Source organism: Ovis canadensis, chromosome 3 (genome assembly GCF_042477335.2).
Source record: "Ovis canadensis isolate MfBH-ARS-UI-01 breed Bighorn chromosome 3, ARS-UI_OviCan_v2, whole genome shotgun sequence".
NCBI classification, from domain to species: Eukaryota; Metazoa; Chordata; class Mammalia; order Artiodactyla; family Bovidae; genus Ovis; species Ovis canadensis.
The window spans coordinates 206596083-206621331 of NC_091247.1; the positions used below are offsets into that span (position 1 = coordinate 206596083).

Consider the following 25249-nt stretch of genomic DNA (forward strand, 5'->3'; position numbering starts at 1 on the left):
TTTGCTATACACCTGAAACTAATGCAACATTATTATCAACTATGCTCCAATATAAAATTTTAAAAACTAAAAAATAAGTGAATAAATACAAAAGTTTTATTTAAAAAGAAAAAAAACATTCAACCCACATGCCCATTCAACAAAGATCCTGGTCTCCAGCCTGATCATAAGGTCTTTTTCCCAGGCAGTAATAAATCAGTTAATATCCCAGTCATATTTCTGAGAACATGAGCTGTATCTGCACCTTTGATTACTAGTGGCCTTTGGTCCCAGATTATTTTCCTTCAGCCACCTTTGGTAAGAGGAAAGTTCCCGTTAAGTGAATTTGATTGACATGATTATTCTTTGCCCTCTGCAGTGTAGTCACTGGGTGGTAATTTCCCCCTGCACTTCACTGGCACTAAGGGGAGAAAATTCTGGAGAACAGAAACCATCTTTTATCACATCCCCGCTTTTTTACTACTCATCTTCTAATGTAGTTACAGTTTAATGGAGAACCCATAAAAAAAAAAAGCCAAGGTAATATCTGAGTCAGATTAAGCTTTAAACAGGTGTTGCTGGTACATCTTGTGTCTCTTGCTCCATCAGCTGAATCATATGACTTCACTTATCTGCCTGGATCATTGATCATTTGCTGTCTGTATTCAGAGCAGAAGCTGTTACCGCAGTGTATCATATCTGATTAGTCATTTCAGACACCTTGAATGTACTTGTCCCACTGTTGAGAAAAATGAAGCATGGGAACTGCAGGCATATCTAGTTTCTGAAGATAATATAGTCAGCTGAGCCTTATTAGCTGCAGAGTACAAGAAAGAGGGCAGAATTATCAACACTTGATTCCTGCAACCACATTGATAGCCACTTTCAGTGACTGCAGTGGAACCAGTTTGGTGTAATTTTATTTTTAGAAACTCCTCATCTACTGCCAAAGTGTTGGCCTCCTTTTATCACTATTCCCTAAGGACACCGGGCTGTGTTTCGGGAAGATCATGAGATTCATTTGAAACTAGACATAACTTGGGATTTCAAATTATAATTCTGACACTTTCAGTTCATTTGCCTCCTGGGTATTACTTAGCATCTTGAGATTAAGTCTTCTCATTTATTAAGTGAGAATAAAAATATCTATAAGGGTCTTTTAGGATGAGGTATGGTAATATAAACAAACTCTTCAACACAGTCCTCAGCACATAGATATATTCATCTGCTGTTTGAATATTAAATGATGGTCATCCTGGCTAACAGCAGTTCAAGTGTGTTATATTATTTGCAGATTAAAACATTAAAATGATTAGCAAGTACTTCCCTGGTGGTCCAGTGGTTAAGAATCCACCTTGAAATACCGAGGAGATGAGTTCGATCTCTGATCTGGGAACTAAGATCCCACATACCTCAGACCAGCTAAACCAGTGCTTCACAGCAAGAGATCCCATGTGATGCAAGGAGGATCCATCATGCTTCAACTAAGATCCAAACGCAGCCAAATAAATAAATATCTTAAAAATAAATAGATGTAGTATCAAGGGTCCTCAATCTGCCAAATGTGTCTAGGAATTGAGGATGTGTACTGCTACATTGCTTCAGTCGTGTCCAACTCTTTATGACCCCATAGACTGGAGCCTGCCAGGCTCCTCTGTTCATGAGATTCTCCAGGCAAGAATACTGGAGTGGGTTGCCAGATCTCCAGGGGATCTTCCAGACCCAAACAGCGAAAGTGAAGGTGAAAGTCGCTCAGTTGTGTCCAACTCTTTGCAACCCCATGGATTATACAGTCCATGGAATTCTCCAGGCCAGAATACTGGAGTGGGTAGCCTTTCCCTTCTTCAGCAGATCTTCACAACCCAGGAATCAAACCCAGGTCTCCCACATTGCAAGAGCACATCTCTTATGTCTCCTGCATTGGCAAGTGGCTTCTTTACCACTAGTGCCAACTGGTAAGCCCAGGAATTGAGAATACAAGGACCAGTTAGCTAATGTTAAGAAGTATACAGTGTTAGAGAAAATGCTTCATTTTTTTCCATGTTTATGTTTCACCATCTGGAGAGTAAACAGAACTCATAATCTTTCTCTCTATCCTATCCCTAAATCTCTAAAGCATTATGAGCACTTAAGGAAAAGAAAGTTTCCAGGTATCAGCCAAGAGTCATTAAACCTTGAAAACAAGCTTACATATCCAGGGCTCCCCAAAAATCTTTCTTTTTAAAGAATTATTTGCAGTGAATTGCTAGAGAAACAAATGGACCTCTGTTAGTATATCCTAGATCCTTCATGTTTATTTTAATTTCAGAATAACCTATCAAAATATTTATTTTAAAAATATTAAAATTCATATAAACTTTATTAAAAAACAAGTATCTGTATTCTGATCTTCCGTGTCCATTTGTGTTTGTTAACCACAGCATCTAAGTTCTGCTATTCAAGGTAGCAGGTTTAGAAAAAAATAAACTTATCTGGGGAAAGTAGAAAGTTTTGCAGAGGGGAAAAAAAGTGTTTTAAACTATCTCAAAGCTGATGTACGAATCGGTAGGAGTTCCATTTCCATTTTTTGCAGCAGTCTGATTTTCATGAGAAACTTGTGCTTTTTATTCCAGTGACGAGTACTTCATGGACAATGTCACAGCCCCTGACTACATGAAAAATGTTCTTGTTCTGACCCTGCCTCCGGAAAACTCCATCTCAAATAGTTCCTCCTCCAATAATTTATCACTGGTAAACTGCATAGACATATATACTCTTATTCTTCTGGCAAGGGTAAGATACCATTCTTCCATTTAGGACCCAGATTCTAAAATGAGCAAATTTTCCCCCCACTGGTTCCAGTTTACTCAGCAAAAGTTAACTGAGCCAATTATGTGTAATAGCAGGATTCTTGCTATTAAAACTCCAGGACTTCCCTGGTGGTCCAGTGGTTAAGAATCTGGCCACCAGTGCAGGAGACACAGGTTCAGCCCCTGCTCCAGGATAACTCCACATGCCATGGGGGAAGCTAAGCAGGTGCACCACAGCTACTGAGCCGGCAATTCTAGAGCCCGTGCTCAGAAGCCACCACAGTGGAAAGCCCACACACAGCCAGCAGAGAGTAGCTCCCGCGTGTCAGAACTAGAGAAAGCCCACATGCAGCAATGAAGACCCAGCACAGCCGAAAATAAATTAATAAATTTGCAAAAAATCAAGCTCGTTCTCTATGTCACTGTGCTAGGCTGCAGTCCAGCACCACACTGCAGGCTGCTATAACATCCAAACAGAAGCGACGTTGCAGGATGATCAGAAGAAGCCCTGCTAACGTAGGGGAGTTACATATTAGACAATGTAGAATAGATGAAGCTCCTTACATCCCTGGCCCTGGTATGAGAGTTCCTCTAAAGATACATATTCCCAGGTTAAGACACAGTCCTTTATTTTCATTAGGTTGATTATCTTCCGAATTTGTACAGGAGAGGCCTGGTTTATTCCTTTTATTCCAGCATCCCACCTGGTTTAACATTTGTCCCAGAAGAAGAGCCTCCAATTGGACATTAAATCATTAATGTCTTGATTAAATGCAAAATCCCACTCTAATACCGCATTGGATTTTGATGGTCACTGCACCTTAACCCAGCTAAAGTCACTGGATGTTTTCTGGCCTCACACACGGTTGAGAGCAGGTTTGGAGAAGGGAAGGGGTAAGGGGCGGTCAGGCCTGAAGCCCCCAAACAACTTTAGGATGACGAGACCCAAAGAGCAGCAAGGAAAGTTGGGGACCTTTGAGAGAATCACCATTTTGCCTAGACTGGCAGTTCTAAGCCCTCTGTTTTGCAACCTGCTAAAATTTGGGGCTCTAACCCTTTCAGGGGCTGGGTCTTAACTGATGCTTTTCATCTCATGAAAAGATGATTTCAGCAAAAGACACTGAAGCCAATGAGAAATGTTTTCATTTTTCCCTTTTCATGTTTTTTAGCAAATATACTTCTGGGTGTCATATTCAGATTTCACTTGCACAGCTTCTAGGCTCAGGCAAAAGTCTGATTCTTTACAGGTGGGTGGGCCAAACTGTCTGAGCTGACTGAGCTCATTCCGTCTCAGGGGCACTGAGCTTTCAATCCAGCCCTGTAAAGACCACCACACAACTGTCACAGAGGCAGAGAAAATTTACATATTTTCTATCTTGTTATTCTATTCACTGGAGAAAGTGGACCCCTTCTTATGTTCGCCAGGGCAGACATTTGTGTCTGCCCTTAACACCCAACCAGGACTCTCTCCAAAGCAAATACAGTGGTATCATCCAATCAAAACTCTTCCTATCGCATCACACTACTCAAGGGCAGTGGGGTTGTTTTTGTTGATGTTCTCTTTTATTTTTAAATGAAAATATTATTTCTGTATAAAACCTTATGAGAACTGAAAATGCTGTATGTTGTTCTTCCTGGTTGAAATAAAATATTTCATCATGGGAAGGAGGAAGCACAGCCACTTTTAGTTCTTTCCCTAAAGGCAGTGTTCATAGTTAATTGATCCCAAGGGAAGACAGAATTGTGATGTGGGGGTGAGAAAGAGCCCTGGTCCAAGGAAAGTTTTTCCAAAATTTCCTTTAATCCCATCCCCGCAATTCCATTAATATTCTTTTACCTTTCAAGTTACCCTGCTTGACCCCAACAATGTTTTTTCCAGGTTCAAGACCAGAATCTTGGTTTTTTTTCTTTGAACTCATTTTAGGATTTTTCCTTTCTAATTTAGGCAAAAAATGATTTTGCTGCTGCCTATCTGGATGGAGTCTTGCTTTTTGGACATATGCTGAAGATATTTCTTGAAAATGGGGAAGATGTTACCACCTCTAAATTTGCTCATGCTTTCAGGAACATCACTTTTGAAGGTACCAGGTGCCTAAGAGCAAACTACACTTACAGTTTCTCCAGATGCACTCCCTGTGGACAGTAAAGAGAGGGTGTGGCAATAGATGGGTCAACAGTTAAATACCTTTAACTTAACTGGAGGCAACAAATGTGCAAAAGTTCAGTTGTTGGGTAGAATGTTCTATATTTGTCTGTTACGTCTAGTTGGTTTCTTGTTACGTTCAAGTCCTCTATTTTTTTACATATTTGCTATCTTGTTATTCTGTTCATTGGAGAAAGTGGAGTGTTAAAATCTCCAACGATTGTTGTATAAAAGAGTGCATGTGTGGTCAGTTGTGTCTAACTCTGCTCTCCCATGGACTGTAGCCCACCAGGTTCCTCTGTCCATGGAATTTTCTAGGCAAGAATACTGGAGTGGGTTGCCATTTCCTACTCTGAGGGCTCTTCCCGACCCGGGAATCAAACCTGGGCCTCTTGCATCTCTTGCATTGACAGGCAGATTCTCTACTGGCACACTATTGTAGAATAGTTTATTTTGTGCCAATTTTTGCTTCATCTATTTTGTTGGTCTGTTATTAGGTACCTAAATGTTTATACTTATTTATATATTTTTGCCCTATTGAGTGTTTTATTAATATAATTAAAGTCTTTGTTTCTTATAAACTTTTTTGATTTAAAGTCTGATCAGTTTTATCTGATGTCAGTATATCCACCTCTGCTCTCTTGGTTAATACTTGCACGGAATATCCTTTCCCATCCTTTTGCTTTCAAACTATTTGTGTCTTGGGATCAAAAGTGAATCTCTATAGACATCAAATAGTTGGATCACTTTTTAATTTAATTTTCCAATTTCTATCTTTGATTGGAGAATTTAATCCATTTACATTTGAAGTAATTACTGATCAGTTTAGTTCAGTGACTCAGTCTGATTCTTTGTGACCCCATGGACTGCAGCACACCAGGCCTCTCTGTCCATCACCAACTACCAGAATTTACTCAAGCTCATGTCCATTGAGTGGGTGATGGCTTCCAACCATCTCATCTTCTGTCGTCCCCTTCTCCTCCCACCTTCAATCTTTCCCAGCGTCAGGATCTTTTCCAATGAGTCAGCTCTTCGCATCAGGTGGCCAAAGTATTGGAGTTTCAGCTTCAGTATCAGTCCTTTCAGTGAATATTCAGGACTGATTTCCTTTAGGATGGACTGGTTGGATCTCCTTGCTGATAAAGAGAGATTTATTCTGTTATTTTGCTATTTGTTTTTTATATACTGCATAGCTTTTTCATCCCCATTTTATCCATTACTGTCTTCTGTTGTATTTATTTCTTTACACTGAAATGTTTAAATTTTTTTCATGTGTATTCTTTAGCTGTTTTCTTTGTGGTTACCATGGGGATTAGATCCTAAAATTATAACCCTCTAATTTGAATTTATACTGGCTTAACCTCAATAAATACAAAACTCTGCTCCTTTAACAGCTCCATTTCCATCCCTTTCAGACATTGGTATTGCAGAACTATATCCTTATACTTTGTGTCCAAATAGTAAACTAATTATTTTTTAAGCATTAGTCTCCTAAATTGTCAAAAACAAAAGGTGGAGTTACAAATCAAAGTTACAGTAATACAAGTTTCAGATTAATTTGTTTACTAAATTCACTTCTTAAGTAATGTAGAAAAGAAAAAGTGGAATAACACATTGTTTTTATAATAATGCTAGTTTTTGTAATTGCTTGCTTATTTACCTTTACTGAAATGTTTATTTCTTCGTATGGCTTCAAGCTACTGTCTAGTGTTCTTTCATTTTAACCTCCTAGACTCCCTTGAGAATTTCTTGCAGGGAAGATTGGTTGGTAAAAATCTCTCAGCTTTTATTTATTTCAGAATATCTTACTCTACGCTCACTTTTGAAAGACAGCTTTGTTGAATAACAGATCCTTAGTTGATATTTTTTTCTTTTAGCATTTTGAATATATCAGCCCACTGCCTTCTAACCTTCAGAGTATATAGTGAGAAATCTGCTTTGTAATCTTATTGAATATCTCTTATATGTGATCAATTACTTCTCTCCCTGCTGCTTTCAAAATTCTATGTCTTTGGCTGTGGACGATTTGATTATAATGTGTCTTGGCATGGATGTCTTTAAATTCATTCTACTTGGCATTTGTTGAGCTTCTTGGATGTTTATATTCATATCTTTCATCAGATTTGGGACATTTTCAGCCACTGTGTCTTCAAATATTCTCTCTCTTTCTCTTCTCCCTCTGGGGCTTCCACAATGCATGCGTTGGTCTGCTTAGTGGTATTCTGCAGGTCCTTTAAGGTCTGTCCACTTTTCTGCAATCTTTTTAATTTATTTTCCTCAGTTTTGGTGATTTCCATTGTCTTTTCTTCTAGTTTCAGCTTCCTGGGGCTCAGACAGCAAAGCAACTGCCCATAATAAGGGAGACCCAGATTCAGTCACTGGGTTGGGAAGATCCCTGGAGAAAGGACTGGCTACTCATTCCAGTATTTTAACCTGGAGAATTCCATGGACAGAGGAGCCTGTTGGGCTATAGTCCATGGGGTCATAAAGAGTCAGACACAACCGAGTGACTAGCACTTTCACTTTCTTTTTCATCTTCAAGTTCACTAATTATTCTGCCTGCTCAAATATGCCTTTGAATTTTTTGTTTTAGCCTCTATGCTTTTCAGTTCCAGAATTTTTTTTATGATTTCTATCTTTTTGCTAATATTTCCATTTTGTTCATACATCACTGCCTTGACTTTACCCATGTCTTTAGGTCTTTGAGCATCTTTAAGGTAGTTGTTTTAAAGCCTTTGTCTAGTAGACCCACCATCGCTTTCTCATGGATGGCTTCCACTGGTTTATTTTTTTTTTCTATTGAATAAATCATATTTTCCTGTTTCTTCATATGACTTATAATTTTGGTTGAAAACTGGACATTAAAATCTAATAATGTGGTAATCCTGAAAATCATCTGGGGCATGGTGAATTTTCTCCTTCTCAGGGTTTGCTGTTACTTGCTTTTGCTTTTTGTTTTTATTGTTGCAGGCCATCTCTGCTAAGGATCAGCCTGAGATGGAAACTTGAGGTCTTCTCAGGTTTTCTGAGTCTCTGCCTTCCCCTCGGCATGTGTAGTCACTTTCTAGTTTCCCCCATACATGAAGTTGCTTGAATGTTGTAGTCTTCAAAGCCTGGCTCTCAAGGGGGAAAAGAGAGAAACAAAGGAAGCACCAACCCTTTACATTCCTAGAAAGTCACATTGGCAGTGGGGGAAAGTCATATCAGCAATTGACGGAGGGGGAGAAGATGCAGACAGTGGCCCCCACCTTTTTACTTGCACCTCTGTGATCAGAAGTGGTACTTAGCCACCTGCTAGCTGTACCTATAACCTGGAACAATTAAATAATATCTCTGACCTCAGATTTCTCATCAGTAAAATGGAGATAATAACAGTTTGTGTGTCATGGTGTTCCAGGAGGATTAAAATGATAAGTGCATATAAGGCACTTAGTACTGAGCCTGATACAGTAAACAATACTAGCTCTTATTTTGAACCATGTGAAATTGTTGATACTTGGTAATTTTTTTTAACCTAGCCAGCCGTTTCATAGACTCATGCTATGTGGCTAAAATTTCATAGATGAGAAAACTGAGGCTCCAAGAAGTTAATTTTCTCAGCGTGTTCAGCTAATAAGTGATAGTGAAGGGATTTTGACCTTTTGGCAATCTACTTTAGGTTATGCAATGACTTAAACACACTGTGAAAGTGAAGTCACTCAGTCTTGTCTGACTCTTTGCGACCCCCATGGACTGTAGCCTACCAGGCTCCTCTGTCCATGGGATTTTCCAGGCAATAGTACTGGAGTGGATTGCCATTTCCTTCTCCAGGGGATCTTCCCGACCCAGGGATTGAACCCAGGTCTCCTGCATTGTAGACAGACGCTTTACTGTCTGAGCCACCAGGGAAGTCTTAAACACACTGTGCCACTAGTTAATACTCTCAGCAAAAATTTGTCTCAATTCATCAGGAGAAATCTCCTGGCTAATTACATTTAGTGTCATCATCCTACATGCAGTGAAAGAGAGTTTTCCTTCTCTCTCAATAGTGTCTCTTGTAGAAATATCCTTCAGCGATCTCAGGGCCAAGAACCAATGCCTTCTATTACATCATTAAGGTCAACCATTTTTCAGTAAAATAGAGCAATCTGAATCTGCTTTAGGCCCTGTGTCAGGATGTAACTGGTCTTTCAGTCAGGAAGTCACTGATGGTCTCTAATTGTTTCTGATTTTGCCCTAGGGCATGTGGGTCCTGTGACTCTGGATGCCTGTGGGGATATTGACAATACCATGTATCTTCTGTACACCTCTGTGGACACCAGCAAAGTATGTTCTTATCAAGAACTTGGGATTAGGTGACTGGGTGAGGACGGTTATCCTGAAAGGCAAGTCATAGAGAAGGACTAGGAGAAGTTATGTTTAGAATCCACAAGTTAATTTCAGATTTACAGTTATGCCCCTCTTGGGGCCATATTCCTTAGACATTTTCTCCATAGAACTTCTTATTCAGAATATCCACTCTATTCACTGTATAAAATATACCCACCCAGAAAACACTGATATGAAGACCAGACTATTGATGGGATACCAATGAGAAAATGACAGGTTTTCTTTTTTGGTCATTGTTTTTTTTTTTTTTTTAAGAATTGTTTATTCATTTCCAAAACTAAAAATTTCAATGAAACATTCCCTGTTCTCTCCCTCTGCAATCTCATGAACATCATGAATTGTTTGATCCCTCAGGCACATAAAAATAGCCCTGTAATGTTATGCTTTATATTCACATACTATATATACACATGGTATAGTATTGTGTGTGAATATAATACATATTATTATATTACTATGTAATATTAGCTTATATTCTGCTGTCAAGTTAGGAGTATAGTTTTGAGAATGTAAAACTTTGGTCCAGCATGTTTTGAGGGAGTGGTGGTGAATTTTAGAAGGATGATTATTTTGGAGGAGTCTCTTACAAAACTGACTCAATATATGCAGCAGTAATTTAAGGATATATTAATATTTCTATTGGCACATTGCTTCAAAAAGAAACTTTTTATAAGAAAGCGCATTAGAGCATAGAGATAGAAGAGATTCAAAAATCATGTAATTGATAGAACTTAAGGAATGTAGAATTCTCTAGCAGCCCCTTGACGTGTATAAGTATAGATAATGAATTTTAACTATGATGTATTTTCTCAAGCCATCATTTTTAATAGCAGTTTAATATTGTGGAAATATTTAATATTGTGCCTCCCTTGTCATGTGACTTAGAGCTAGCCATTTAATTTTTCTTGCCTCTGTTTTCATATTTGTAAAATGAAAGACTTGAATTCTCTAAAGATGCAGAGAATATTTATTGGGCAGGCATAATGTATGGTCATTAAAAACAGAAAACTATTCGGCCTAATAGTGTTCATGATGAGCACCAAGTAGATCCTAACTAGTTCCCCGCTGTGTATCATTTGCCTTGCTTCACTGAGAAATATATATGGCAGATTCACTGTGCTGTAGAGTAGAAGCTAACACGGCATTGTAAAGCAACTATGCTCCAATAAAAAATAATTTTAAAAAATTCAAATGTCATTGGGAAGGATGGTGAGCCTCATCAGAAGTCATTCTAAAGTGTCTTTTTCTGTTCACCCATCTTCTCTTTCATGCCCTGACACAGTACAAGGTTCTTCTGACCTATGACACCCGTGTGAACCAGACTAGCCCTGTGGATAAGAGCCCCACATTCATCTGGAAGAACCACAAACTTCCTAATGATATTCCAGGCCGGGGTAAGAGATCCTTCATGAATTTCCTTTCCCTGAAGTTGTTTTGGAGGAGAGTACATTCTATGGTTTATGCAATTAGCTTGTGGTTTTGTTTCGTTTTACTTATTGTCTGAATAAGATGTGCCAGATTTGTAAATATGGACTTTACTTCTCTGCCCAATGAATGATACTACAGTTCTGATAAAACACTGAAAATATCCCATTCTAATTTAGCTATACCTATCTTTAATATGTGTTCTATCCACCCTTTGACATAACTTTTCCTATAGAAAACTAGGTTTGGCAATTGGCAGAATGAACACAGAGACAATAGGCTCATTCCATTTACATTTTACTACAGGAAACTCAAGGAATGTATTCAGTGTGTTTCAAGCAAGGAATACTTGATGTCATCAGGCTGAGGGGTGGGCAGTGAGCTTGACCTCTAAATTCTCCCTTTTTGCCTTAGAGCACACATGCTTGGGTCATAACAATGGTTACCTACCTACCTGAGCTGAGGTCCCATCATGGCATGAAAGCCCTGATACAGCCAGACCTTCATCCGTGCAACTTGAACTACAACTGTGTATAACACTGACTGTCACTAGACAGGCCAGCCAAGTGTCTCCTGAGCAGCAAGGTCTCAGGATGCTCTGCCCTCGGCTGGCTTGGCCAAGGCTTTCCGCAGTGAATAGTAAGCAATTCCACATCACTACAGGACTGGAAAAGATCGGTTTTCATTCCAGTCCCAAAGAAAGGCAATGCCAAAGAATGCTCAAACTACTGCACAATTGCACTCATCTCACACGCTAGTCAAGTAATGCTCAAAATTCTCCAAGCCAGGCTTCAGCAATATGTGAACCATGAACTTCCAGATGTTCAAGCTGGTTTTAGAAAAGACAGAGGAACCAGAGATCAAATTGCCAACATCCGCTGGATCATGGAAAAAGCCAGAGAGTTGCAGAAAAATATCTATTTCTGCTTTATTGACTATGCCAAAGCCTTTGACTGTGTGGATCACAATAAACTGTGGAAAATTCTGAAAGAGATGGGAATGCCAGACAACCTGACCTGCCTCTTGAGAAACCTATATGCAGGTTAGAACAGTTAGAACTGGACATGGAACAACAGACTGGTTCCAAATAGGAAAAGGAGTTCGTCAAGGCTGAATATTGTCACCCTGCTTATTTAACTTATATGCAGAGAACATCATGAGACATGCTGGACTGGAAGAAACACAAGCTGGAATCAAGATTACCGGGAGAAATATCAATAACCTCAGATATGCAGATGACACCACCCTTATGGTAGAAACTGAAGAGAAACTAAAAAGCCTCTTGATGAAAGTGAAAGTGGAAAGTGAAAAAGTTGGCTTAAAGCTCAACATTCAGAAAACGAAGATCATGGCATCTGGTCCCATCACTTCATGGGAAATAGATGGGGAAACAGTGGAAATAGTGTCAGACTTTATTTTGGGGGGCTCCAAAATCACTGCAGATGATGACTGCAGCCATGAAATTAAAAGACGCTTACTCCTTGGAAGAAAAGTTGGGACCAACCTAGATAGCATATTCAAAAGAGAGACATTACTTTACTAACAAAGATCTGTCTAGTCAAGGCTATGGTTTTTCCTGTGGTCATGTATGATGTGAGAGTTGGACTGTGAAGAAAGCTGAGCACCGAAGAATTGATGCTTAGAAGTGTGGTGTTGGAGAAGACTCTTAAGAGTCCCTTGGACTGCAAGGAGATCCAACCAGTCCATTCTGAAGGAGATCAGCCGTGGGATTTCTTTGGAAGGACTGATGCCAAAGCTGAAACTCCAGTACTTTGGCCACCTGATGCGAAGAGTTGACTCATTGGAAAAGACTCTAATGTTGGGAGGGATTGGGGGCAGGAGGAGAAGGGGGCGACTGAGGATAAGATGGCTGGATGGCATCACTGACTCGATGGACGTGAGTTTAAGTGAACTCCAGGAATTGGTGATGGACAGGGAAGCCTGGCGTGCTGTGATTCATAGGTTCGCAAAGAGTCAGACACGACTGAGCGACTGAACTGAACTGAATCAATTTTTAGAGAAAAAAGTTTAAAGTTGAACGAATATTTATGTCCAAAGATGCAAAAAAAGAAAAGGTGTAAACACTAAATGATTTTTTTCATTTTATTTTTGTCGTAGAAAAATTCATGCACATGATTTTAAAATCTGAGAATAGAAATATTCATAACAGAAAGTGAGGGTACCTAGTCCCGCCTCTGTGCATCCTTGGTCTTGTCCGTTCTGCTTAATTTTTTGCATATTTCTAAATTATATGCATGTATTTCTTGATTTATGAGATATAGATGTTATCTATTTCTTGTATTGATAAGTTAAAATTTGGTTCATTTTCATTAGGCATACTTTTCTCTAAGCTCATCTCAATATAGTTCTTTTTGTCAATACATTTAGTGTTTATAATTTTACATTTGTAATTTTAATTAATATGCATAAGCCTGGAGTTCTGTCAAACATGTATAAAGCTTCTTGCTTCCCGCAGGTGTAAGATGAAGATGTTCATGTCTCTATGCTTCCTTCTCCCTCCTTCTTACCTCCTAAATTCTCCTGTAGTTTTCTTTTATTTGTCAGGGCTGATAATATTTATTTGCTAACCATAAGAAGACTTCTGTCATTTACCTGTAGGTTGATTCTTTAAATTGAAAATCATTAAATATTTTCAGTATTATTATTTTTATAAGGCCCAATAGCGTGTCAGAATAACATTTCTCTGTATAGCTCCAATGTCTCTCATGGATTTTTTAAATGCCATATTCTCAAAATATTTTACAGTTTTATTTTTAGACAACACCTTCCTTGAACATTTATCCTTAAAATTTGACTATCTCTCATATTTTTGCTGTAAGAAAAATACCTGTCTTCTTCACCATATTGCTATTATCCTCTAGCTTCTTATACACTATCTGTTGCTTGGAGTCCATCCCATTTCTTCTTCTTGAACCCTCTACCTTCTGAATAGAATAGGAAGTTAGAGGATTCAAGAGGCAGCCTGTGAGGCATGTGTGAACAATGACCTTCTTGTACAGTTTCATTATTGTTGTCCTTCTCAGTCTAGTCCTCTGCCCATGCAGAACTCAGCTTCAATGCTTCGTTGGGTTGAATCCACATTTTCCTAAATTTACTTACTCTTTTGTGAATCTCTCAAACTCCTCCGTCTGTACAGCTTCACCTACATACCGAAAAGTCAAATTCCTTACACTTCCCATTGACTTTGCTCGATGACCTGGTTGAGCGTGGAAAGGACCAGTGGGCAACACTATCATTTACTGTGCATTCCACACTGACCTACTTTACCTCTGATTTTTCTCTGAATGGAAAACCAGTTGTCAGTTTCTTCTTTATGAATCCTCCTTAGGGATATCAGTTTCAAAGACATCAGATAGTCTTCCCATCCAGAGTCTGTTCTGGATCTAACATTCGATGATTCCCATAAGAAAGTGTCAGTCGCTCAGCGGTTCCAACTCTTTGCAACCCCATGGACTGTAGCCCACCAGGCTCCTCTGTCCATGGCATTCTCCAGGCAAGAGTACTAGAGTGGGTTGCCATTCCCATCGCCAGTAATTCTTCCTGACCCTGATCAAACCCTGGTCTCCTGCATTGCAGGAAGATTCTTTACCATCTGAGCCACCAGTGAAGCGCTTCCATAAGAAAAAAGATGTATATACTATAAGGGTAACTAAAATAATACCACTTTGGAGGCACATTCCAAACAATTTTCTTCAGAGAACAAAAATGCAGCATCTCTATTACCAATGAAGAGATTAAAAAAGAAGGATATCTTTTCTAAATTTAATTTTTTAAATTAATTTTCATTTTTCAGTCAGTTCAGTTCAGTCGCTCAGTTGTGTCTGACTCTGTGACCCCATGGATTGCAGCATGTCAGGCTTCCCTGTCCATGACCAACTCCCAGAGCTTACTCAAACTCATGTCCATCAAGTCAGTGATGCCATCCAACCTTCTCACCCTCTGTTGTCCCCTTCTCCTCCCACCTTTAGTCTTTCCCAGCATCAGGGTCTTTTCAAGTGAGTTAGTTCTTCACATCAAGTGGCCAAATTATTGGAGTTTCAGCTTTAGCATCAGTCCTTCCAATGAATAGTCAGGACTGATTTCCTTTAGTATGGACTGGTTGGATCTCCTTGCAGTCCAAGGGACTCTCAAGAGTCTTTTCTAACACCACAGTTCAGAAACATCAATTCTTTGGAGCTCAGCTTTCTTTATAGTCCAACTCTTATATCCATGCATGACTATTGGAAAAACCAAAGCTTTGACTAGATGGACATTTGTTGCAAAGTAATGTCTCTGCTTTTTAATATGCTGTTAGGTTGGTCATAGCTTTTGTTCCAAGGAGCAAGCATCTTTTAATTTTATGGCTGCAATCACCATCTGCAGCGATTTTGGAGCCCAAGAAAATAAAGTCAGCCACTGTTTCCATTGTTTCCCCATCTGTTTGCCAGGAAGTGATGGGACCGGATGCCATGATCTTAGTTTTCTGAATGTTGAGTTTTAAGCCAGTTTTTCCACTCTCCTCTTTCACTTTCATCAAGAGGCTCTTTAGTTCTTCTTCACTTTCTGCCGTAAGGGTGGTGTCATCTGCATTTCTGAGGTTATTGATACTTCTCCATTCAATCTTGATTCCAGCTTGTACTTCATTCAGCCTGGCATTTCACATATGTACTCTGCATATAAGTTAAATAAGCAGGGTGACAATATACGGCCTTGACCTACTCCTTTCCCAATGTGGAACCAGTCTGTTGTTCCATGTCCAGTTCTAATTGTTGCTTCTTGACATACATACAGATTTCTCAGGAGGCAGGTCAGGTGGTCTGGTATTCCCATCTCTTTCAGAATTTTCCACAGTTTGTTGTGATCCACATAGTCAAGGCTTTGGCATAGTCAATAAAGCAGAAGTAGATATTTTTCTGGAACTCTCTTGCTTTTTTGATGATTCAGCAGAAGTTGGCAATGTGATCTCCAGTTCCTCTGCCTTTTCTAAATCCAACTTGAACACCTGAAAGTTCATGTACTGTTGAAGCCTGGCTTGGAGAATTTTGAGCATCACTTTGCTAGCATGTGAGATGAGTCCAATTGTGCAATAGTTTGAGCATTACCTTTCTTTGGAATTGGAATGAACACTGACCTTTTCCAGTCCTGTGACCACTGCTGAGTTTTCCAAATTTGCTGTCATATTGAGTGCAGCACTTTCACAGCATCATCTTTTAGGATTTGAAATAGCTCAACTGGAATTCCATCACCTCCACTAGCTTTTTTCATGGTGATGCTTCCTAAGGCCCACTTGACTTCACATTCCAGGATGTCTGGCTCGAGGTGAGTGATCACACCATCATGGTTATCTGGGTCATGAAGATCTTTTTTGTACAGTTCTTCTGTGTATTCTTGCCACCTCTTCTTAATATCTTCTGCTTCTGTTAGGTCCATACCATTTCTGTCCTTTATTGAGCCCATCTTTGCATAAAATGTTCCCTTGATATCTCTGATTTTCTTGAAGAGATCTCTAGTCTTTCCCATTCTATTGTTTTCCTCTATTTACGTTGATCGTTGAAGAAGGTTTTCTTATCTCTCCTTGCTATTCTTTGCAACTCTGCATTCAAACGGGTATATCTTTCCTTTTCTCTTTTACCTTTAGCTTCTCTTCTTTTCTTAGCTATTTGTAAGAGCTCCTCAGGCAACCATTTTGGTTTTTTGCATTTCTTTTTCTTGGGGATGGTCTTGATCCCTGCCTCCTGTACAGTGTCACAAACCTCCATCCACAGTTCTTCAGGCACTCTATCAGACCTAATCCCTTGAATCTATTTGTCACTTCCAGTGTGTGATTGTAAGGGATTTGATTTAGTTCATACCAGAATGGGGGCTTCCCTCATAGCTCAGTTGGTAAAGAGTCTGACTGCAATGCAAGGGACCTGGGTTCGATCCTTGGGTTGGGAAGATCCCCTGGAGAAGGAAATGGCAACCCACTCCAGTATTCTTGCCTGGAGAATCCCATGGACAGAGGAGCCTGGCAGGATACCTTCTACGGGGTCGCAAGAGTCAGACACAACTGAGTGATTAACTGCGCAGCTTGCGTAGCTGAATGGTCTAGTGATTTTCCCTACTTTCTTTAAGTCTGAATTTGGCAATAAGGAGTTCCTGACCTGAGAGCCACAGTCCACTCCTGGTCTTGTTTTTGCTGACTATATAGAGCTGCTTCATCTTTGGCTGCAAAGAATATAATCAGCCTGATTTCGGTGTTGACCATCTGGTGATGTCCATGTGTAGAGTCTTCTCTTGTGTTGTTGGAAGAGGGTGTTTGCTGTGACCAGTGCATTCTCTTGGCAAAACTCTGTTAGCCTTTGACTTTCTTCATTTTGTACTCCAAGGCCAAATTTGCCTGTTACTCCAGATATGTCTTGACTTCCTACTTTTGAAGTATTTCCTACTCTTCAAAATTTTTCATTTTTAATTGGAGGATAATCTCTTCACAATGCTGTATTGGTTTCTGCCACACAACAAAGTGAATCAGCCATAAGTATACATATGTCCCGTCCCTCTTGAACCTGCTTCTCACCCCCTATCCCAACCCACCCCTAAATTTAATTTTTATTTTATGCTGGAATATAGCTGACTTGCAGTATTGTGTTAGTTTCGGGTGTACAGTAAGATGGTTCAGTTCACATATACGTATATCCATTCTTCTTCAGATTCTTCACCCATGTAGGTTATTACAGAATATTGAGTAGAGTTCCCTGTGTTATACAGTAGGTCCTTGTTGATTGTCTGTTTTATATATAGTATTGTGTATATGTTCATTCTCATTTATCCTCCCTCCCACCTTTCCCCTTTGATAACTGTAAGTTTGCTTTCTAGGTCTGTGAGTCTGTTTCTATTTTGTAAATAAGTTCATTTGTATCATTTAAAAATTTTTTTTCTCAAGATCATTTTGATGTGGACCATTTTTAAAGTCTTTACTGAATTTTTTAAGGTATTACTTCAGTTCTGTGTTTTGGTTTTTTGGCCACGAGGCATATGGAATCTTAGCTCTCCGACCAGGGATCAAACCCACAACCCCTATATTGGAAGGTGAAGTCTTCCATTTCACCACTGAGTCACTAGGGAAGTCCGTGTATCATTTTTTTTTTTTTAGATTACAAATACAAGTGTTAACATATGACATTTGCTTTTCTCTAAGAAACAGATATCTTAAAAGATCTCTCCTTTTCCGCTTGCTGAAATTACCATATACAACTAGAATCTTGTGACATGCATTTGTTCTCTTTTCAGGGGTCCTTCCTAGTATAGTTTTCACGGTCTTTTCTGCCACAGGCCCTCAAATCCTGATGATTGCTGTCTTCACGCTCGCGGGAACGGTGGTCCTGCTGCTTCTCATTGCTCTCCTGGTGCTCAGGTACCTGCCGGCTAACCTGCGGTGCTCATCTCTCAGGTGGAGGGGTGGGTGATGCCTGTTGATAGTATACATTCAGGCATCTGATGCCTGTTGATAGTATACATTCACAGGAAGGTCTCTGGACAGAGCTAAGATTATAAAGGCATTCTGCATCAGAAAGTATATCTAGGGCAGAATACTACCGAGTGGATGAGTTAGAGCTTGCCATCAGAGACGTGCATGTGTGTGTGCTAAGTTGCTTCAGTCGTGTCTGACTCTTTCAGTCCCTATGGACTGTAGCCACCAGGCTCCTCTGTCCGTGGGTTTCTCCAGGCAGGCATACTGGAGTGGGTTGCCATGCCCTCCTCCAGGGAGTCTTCCTGAGACACATGAACTCAAATCTCATAATCTCAAATCTCTGAGATTAACCAGTTGTGTGATCTTAACTGTGTTATTAGCAACTTAAACATGTTACTTGGCTTCAGTATCCTCATCTGAACTGTTGTGGGGAATTGAAATAAAGTCTGTATAGTGACCATAGAATTGGCATTCTGTAGGTGGAAATAGCTATTTCTGCTCTTTTATTAATACATTATGGGAAATTTCAAAGCTGCTCTATTACATCCTCTCAGGCTGAAGAGGCTTTGTTGTTTAGTTAGGTATTGTTGTCTTTGTTAAGTATTTAAATATTGTTGTTGTTGTTAAGCATTTGATTAAGTATTACATACTTTCAGGCTGAAGAGGCTTTGTTGTTAAGTCCTGACTGAATCTTTCTGCAACTCCGTGGACTGTAGTCCACCAGGCTCCTCTGGCCGTGGGACTTTCCAGGCGAGAATACTGGAGTAGGTTGCATGTTCTCTTACAGGGGAAGATTTGTCTTCCCAACCCAGGAATCAAACCTGAGTCTCCCATATTTCCTGCATTGCAGGCAGATTCTTTATCTGCTGGGCCATCGGGGAAGCCCCCCTAATCAGAGCTCTAGATGTCAACTAATGGTCAGAAATGGAATGGCATAATGAAAGAGCATAATAAAAGCCTGTGGGCTGGTTGTGTTCCTTTCACAGAAAATACAAGAGAGAACACGCGCTTCGTCAGAAGAAGTGGTCCCACATTCCTCCTGAAGACATCTTTCCTCTGGAGTCCAACGAGACAAACCACGTTAGCCTAAAGGTAAGGTGTCCCTGACCTGGGGAAGAATGTGTGGGCTCGCGCAGCTCCCCAGGGATCTGAGGAGACTTTGGTCCATGGTACGGAACGTGCCAGGCAGGCTCATTTGTTTCAGAACCCAAGACCTAGATGTTAGAATTCTCAGCTTCCTGCCTTTCCCTTGATTGTTCATGGTGCTACTTGATCCAGTGAACACTTTGGTGGAGGCTGTGGTACGGAGAAGACAATGGCACCCCACTCCAGTACTCTTGCCTGGAAAATCCCATGGATGGAGGAGCCTGGTGGGCTGCAGTCCATGGGGTTGCGAAGAGTCGGGCACGACTGAGCGACTTCACTTTCACTTTTCACTTTCATGCATTGGAGAAGGCAATGGCAACACACTCCAGTAATCTTGCCTGGAGAATCCCAGGGACGGGGGAGCCTGGTGGGCTGCCGTCTATGGGGTCACACAGAGTTGGACACGACTGAAGCGACTTAGCAGCAGCAGCAGCAGTGGTATAGTGTGTTACTCATTTTTTGCATGTGATCCAGAAGAGGAGTGCAGAGAGGGAGGATTTGTCATGCAAGGGATGTAGGAATGGGTAGGGCATCTGAGTTCCCCTAAACCTGGGGGAACTACTCTCTCACACTCAGGACATGGGACTTACTTTCTCACTGCTGAAGAAAGAATCCTTTGCCCACACTTTTGCGCTCAGCCAGAAAGGCTCAGCAGCCACCAGCAATACTGCCTCCCATGGGCCGCGGTTAATTCGGGACCCGTGTGGCCTTATCTCCTCCTCACCAGGACCTCAGGAGATGAACTTTATCATCCTAACTTTGCTGATGAGGAAAATGAAGGACAAAGAGTCGAGCAGCGGGTCCGGGTCACACACACTAGTGAGTCAGGTTCCTGCAGATGTAACCTGCCAGCTCTTCTGAGCATTTCTCATGTGCCCGATGCCTGGACCTGTTTCATTGTTTCTGAGCTCTTTGAGGCAACGGGGCTAGAATTTCAAGAACGGGCCACAATCTGAACCCACCCTGTGGAAGTGTGACACTAACACTTAACTGTCAGAGGTTTTTTGGGTTTTTATCGGATTTTAATTTATTTTTGACCGCCCTGGGTCTTCGTTGCTGCTCGCAGGCAATGATGCCCGTGATTCATTGCCGCAAGCGAGGGCTACCTTCTAGTTGCGGTGCTCCGGCTTCTCGCTGCGGTGGCTTCTCTTGTTCCCGAGCACAGGCTCTCAGGCACAGGCTCAGCAGTTGGGGCACCCAGGCTTAGTCGCTCCATGGCGTGTGAGATCCTCCCAGACCAGGCATCAAACCCCTGTTCCCTGCATTGGCAGGGCAGATTCTCAACTACCGGACCACCAGGGAAATCCCAGAGGTTTTATACCAAAGCAAACTAGGGGGAGGTGGAGTCCCAGAACCTCCACATGAAGGAATGAGCGGGGTCCCTCGGAATAGGGCCAAGCCGAAAGGGCAGTGTGACTTGAGACATCTCCCTCCTTAGAATCAGCAAAAATGAAATTGCCACATGAGTCAGATTTGTGTTTAGAGCCTTTCCACCACCTCTCTGGGCATCCCACCCCAAGTCCTGCACACGGCACTCTAGTGGCTCAGATCCCCTCATGGCTGAGCGAGGACTAGGCCTCCCTTTCCTCCAGAAATGGTCCATGCACCAAAGTAACACTCCTACTACATCCTGAGCCACAGAAATAAAAATGCTATTGACAAAGACCAGGAACTTCCCCAGCAGTCCAGCGGCTGGGAGTCCACACTTCCACTGCAGTGGGCACAGGTTTGGGTCCTGGTCAGGAAACTAAGATTCCCCCATGCTTTGCAGTGTGACCAAAAAAATAAATGATTTTTAAAAATTTTTTAAATTAAGAAAAGATCAATCTATCTCTGGCATGTGTCAGGAAGAAATCAATGAATAGTCTTTTTGAAAATCCAATAATCTTACAGTCATTTACATTTCACATGGCATCTTTCCATTTGATTCTCATCAAAACCTATGACTGTAATTGTAAACGATTGTAAGATCATTGGATTTTCAAAGAGAGAATGCATCGACCTGAATGACTTAGTGGCAGTACCCTAGGAAGGGAGGAGGAGACCTCTAGAGGGAGAGAGCGGGCCCCGTCTCTGGTGTGACTCCAGTTTGCGCTCCCACCCACTTCTGCCCAGGTCCCACCACAGCTCCACCCCTCACAAGCCTCCCCCACCGCCTCAGAACCCTGTACTACACTTTGTTCTTTTGAGTTAAGCCTAAAACATCGTGTTGCTGTGTGTTTTGTTAAAATGTAAATACTCCTAAAAGTATAACTCATCTACCACTTGTAAATGACAGAATTTTTATGAGTTAATTCATCATTAGCCGCTCACCTGGTTAAGGAGGAGGTCTTTGGGACAAATTGCCATGAGGAGGAAGGTTAGAAGTGATTCAGAGCATGGGGAGTCACTGTTATGCCGAGTTACAGACCAGCTGGGGAGCAGGTGACCAGGGATTAGCTGTAAGAAGAGGTTTTCCCCTGCTGAGAATCAGACAGGACCAGAAGAAGACCCACAGGGATCGACCAGAGTCAGTGAGAGGGGAAAATGCCACGTGACTGGACAGGCAATGGTTCAAGCTCTGGGTAAGGAAGCAAGACTCAGGGGCGAGAGGATGAAGAGCGTATCCGAGGCTAGAATGGAGAGGGTCAGCAAACCAAGGCAGCCAGAGGGAGAGATGTCAGCAAAGTTCGAGGGGAGGGCAGCAGACAGAAAATAATGATCAAGAGGATTCATTTGAGGATAAAACACCTTTGCTTGTAAGAAAGTGTCACCACCTTGGTCTCATTTGATCCCTAAGTATCCCTGTAAGTTCAGTTCGGTTCAGTCGCTCAGTCGTGTCCAACTCTTTGCGATCCCATGAATTGCAGCACGCCAGGCCTCCCTGTCCATCACCAACTCCAGGAGTTCACTCAGACTCACGTCCATCGAGTCTGTGATGCCATCCAGCCATCTCATCCTGGGTCGTCCCCTTCTCCTCCTGTTCCCAATCCCTCCCAGCATCAGAGTCTTTTCCAATGAGTCAACTCTTTGCATGAGGTGGCCAAAGTACTGGAGTTTCAGCTTTAGCATCATTTCTTCCAAAGAACACCCAGGGCTGATCTCCTATAGAATGGACTGATTGGATCTCCTTGCAGTCCAAGGGACTCTCAAGAGTCTTCCTTTTAGGATTGCCCAAATAAGGGACTAAGGTTCAAATGGTTTAAATGACACAATCAAGGCTTGAGAGGGTAAAAAGAACACTAGACGAGAAGTCACACTCAGGTTCCGTAGATTCTCGGGTGACACATGGTGCCATGTAACCCTTTGTACCCCACAAATAAAATGAGAAACAGAAGGGGAGACAAGTGACGTTTATTAATCTGCGCTGTGCCAGGCGTCATGCATGGAATTGGATATTACTTATTTCACTCACATTGTCAAAACGTCCCTATGAGGTAACTTTTAACAAATAAAATACATCACAGGTTTTTATAAGAATTGAGTGGAAAGATGCAATGTTTCATAATCTTTTCTGCCTTTCGAGTAGCAGACCAAGAGCCATATCTAGCCTGCGTGTGTGTGTGTGTGTGTGTGTGTGTGTGTGTGTGTGTGTGTGTGTGTTTTGTGTTTTGGTCAATATTTAACTTCTTTTAAAATTAATTACTGGGATTTCCTTGATGGTCCAGGGGCTAAGACTCCGCGCTCCCAATACAAGGGGCCCAGGTTCAGTACCTGGCCAGAGAGCTAGATCCCACAGGCCACACCTAGAACTAGACCCCACATGCTGCAACTAAGACCCAGCACCGCCAAATAAATTACTGGCTTCTATTGACAAACCAGCTGATCTCGCAACTCCAGGCTGAACCCCAAGCTGATGCGGCTGCCTCCTTAAGCCCCAGCAAGAAGTCCTCACTTGCACTGCTACTTGGGCCCTGAGGCATGAGTTCGCAATTCAGATGCCAAACATGATTCCCTGAGAGCATCTGTCTGTAGCTACAGGCAATGGTTCCCAATAGTCTGGGGGGCTGGGCGGGAAGGAAGCAAAGGAAGTCTCTGGCTGAAACAGGCTACAAGAAGCGGGGAGAAAACCCAGAATTAAGTGTGCAGTTGGTGGATACTTGGAAAGAAGTTACCATTGGAGGGGGGAGGTGAGCATGAGAGGGGACACAGGACAATAATAACAGTTTTTCTGAGCCTGCCTGGCATGCTGTGAACCAACCGCAGTAGACTCAGGCAGAGTCTCTCAGCCTTTGACCGGCAGGTGGGGAGCCAAGACGTGGAGCCTCTGGAATAATTAGCTTGTTCTTGTGCCAGATCGATGAGGACAAGAGGCGAGACACAATCCAGAGACTGCGACAGTGCAAATACGACAAAAAGGTGATAGTCTCCTCTGCTTTTCTGAACTCTCAATCAGGGATACGTGCTGGGCCTTCTGACTCATTGTGGCCCCAGCTCTGTCGGCGGTGTGATGGCCCGGGTCCCGGGGCTGACCCAAGGGATGCTGTTAGAGCCTTTCACAGGGCTGGGCCGGGCTCTGCTTCACCACTTACAATATTCACAAGTCCTGGGTCTACTGAAGAAAAAATAAAATTTTTAAGAGGGGGAGAGTGTAGGAAGGAAAAGGAAAAATAATAGATTCAGAGCAGTCCAGGCAACCCTGTATTGTATTTTGAATCATTGCAGTGGGGATGTAACAATCCCATAGCAAAGTTTTGTTTCTTCCTTTCTTCCTTCTTCCTTCCTTTCTCCCCTCCTTCCTCCTTCCCTCCTTTCTTTCCTCCCTTCCTTCCTCCTTTTTTCACTTAATCATTTTAAAGAAACATTCTCATATGAGCCTACCACATCCCAGGCACTAGGCACCAAGGATATAAACAGCAGTGAAAGAATGTTACCGCTTTCAAAAGCTTACAGTAGAGTGGGAAGATAGTCATGTGAGCAGATGATTATAACATGCATTTGGCGGTCATGCTACACTATCTCCTTAATTCAATTGATCTTCGCAGCGAGTGATTCTAAAGGATCTCAAGCACAATGATGGCAACTTCACTGAGAAACAGAAGATAGAGTTGAACAAGGTATGCTTACTTAAGACCTTTAAGTGAGAAATAACTTTACTCCGTTTTCCCCAAGCATTGAGGTCCCTGGTGGAGCAAGGTGTTATTAGGGAGTCCTGACAGAGAAGCCCGCAGACCAGGAATGGGTGACCATACTTCTTGTTGAAAAATCTCCCCCCAGATTTTGTCAGAGATGTTTGATGGTACAGAACATGCTGGCATGTCCTAGAAAGTGGTCCTGATGTGATGGGAGAGTAGTCAAAGGTTTGTATTCAGGTACTCTTGCAGACAAAAGAAAGCCCATGAGGTCAGATTAATGCCAAGTGCAGAAGGAGACACATTGATGCTTCATTGTATCAAGAGCAGTAGTATATCTTCCCAGAGATCTGAGACAAGGCATGTTTTATTAGTATATTGTTAGTTTTTAATCAGGTGCTCTTTTCTGCCTGAGCTGCTTTGTAAATGAGTGTGTTATGTCTTAGTTGCTTCAGATTGACTATTACAACCTAACCAAGTTCTATGGCACGGTGAAGCTTGATTCCATGATCTTTGGGGTGATTGAGTACTGCGAGAGAGGATCCCTCCGGGTAAGGAACCAGAATCATTTCCAATTTCTTAACCAGCCAACCATATACCAAAAAAAAAAAAAAAAATGTGTAGCAGAAATTTTAAATACTCACTCAGTGAAATAATAACAGCAGAGAGTTATTAGGAAAAATGTATGGGCCCATATGCTTATCAAACTAGATCACTCAGATTTTGTCCATTTATCCCTATTATATCATCATAAGTGAAATGAAAGTCACTCAGTCATGTCCAACTCTTTGGCACCCTATGGACTGTAGTCTGCCAGGCTCCTCTGTCCATGGAATTCTCTAGGCCAGAATACTGGAGTGGGTAGCTGTTCCCTTCTCCAGGGGATCTTCCCAACCTA

General features: G+C 41.6%; 1 protein-coding gene across 6 annotated transcripts in view; it reads left to right on the top strand.

The window, feature by feature from the left end:
* Window positions 1-25249, top strand: part of GUCY2C (guanylate cyclase 2C) — a 101118-nt gene that overhangs the window by 48938 nt on the left and 26931 nt on the right. For all 6 annotated transcript variants that reach the window (XR_011256141.1, XM_069585636.1, XM_069585637.1 and 3 more), the window contains 9 exons: window positions 2592-2709; window positions 4714-4849; window positions 9131-9216; window positions 10562-10673; window positions 18016-18097; window positions 19141-19246; window positions 23576-23638; window positions 24265-24336; window positions 24798-24902. Coding sequence is in view for 5 of the 6 variants with exons in the window: in XM_069585636.1 (XP_069441737.1) it covers window positions 2592-2709; window positions 4714-4849; window positions 9131-9216; window positions 10562-10673; window positions 18016-18097; window positions 19141-19246; window positions 23576-23638; window positions 24265-24336; window positions 24798-24902 (880 nt within the window). In the remaining variant the exon portion in view is untranslated. The remainder of the gene's footprint in view (window positions 1-2591; window positions 2710-4713; window positions 4850-9130; window positions 9217-10561; window positions 10674-18015; window positions 18098-19140; window positions 19247-23575; window positions 23639-24264; window positions 24337-24797; window positions 24903-25249) is intronic.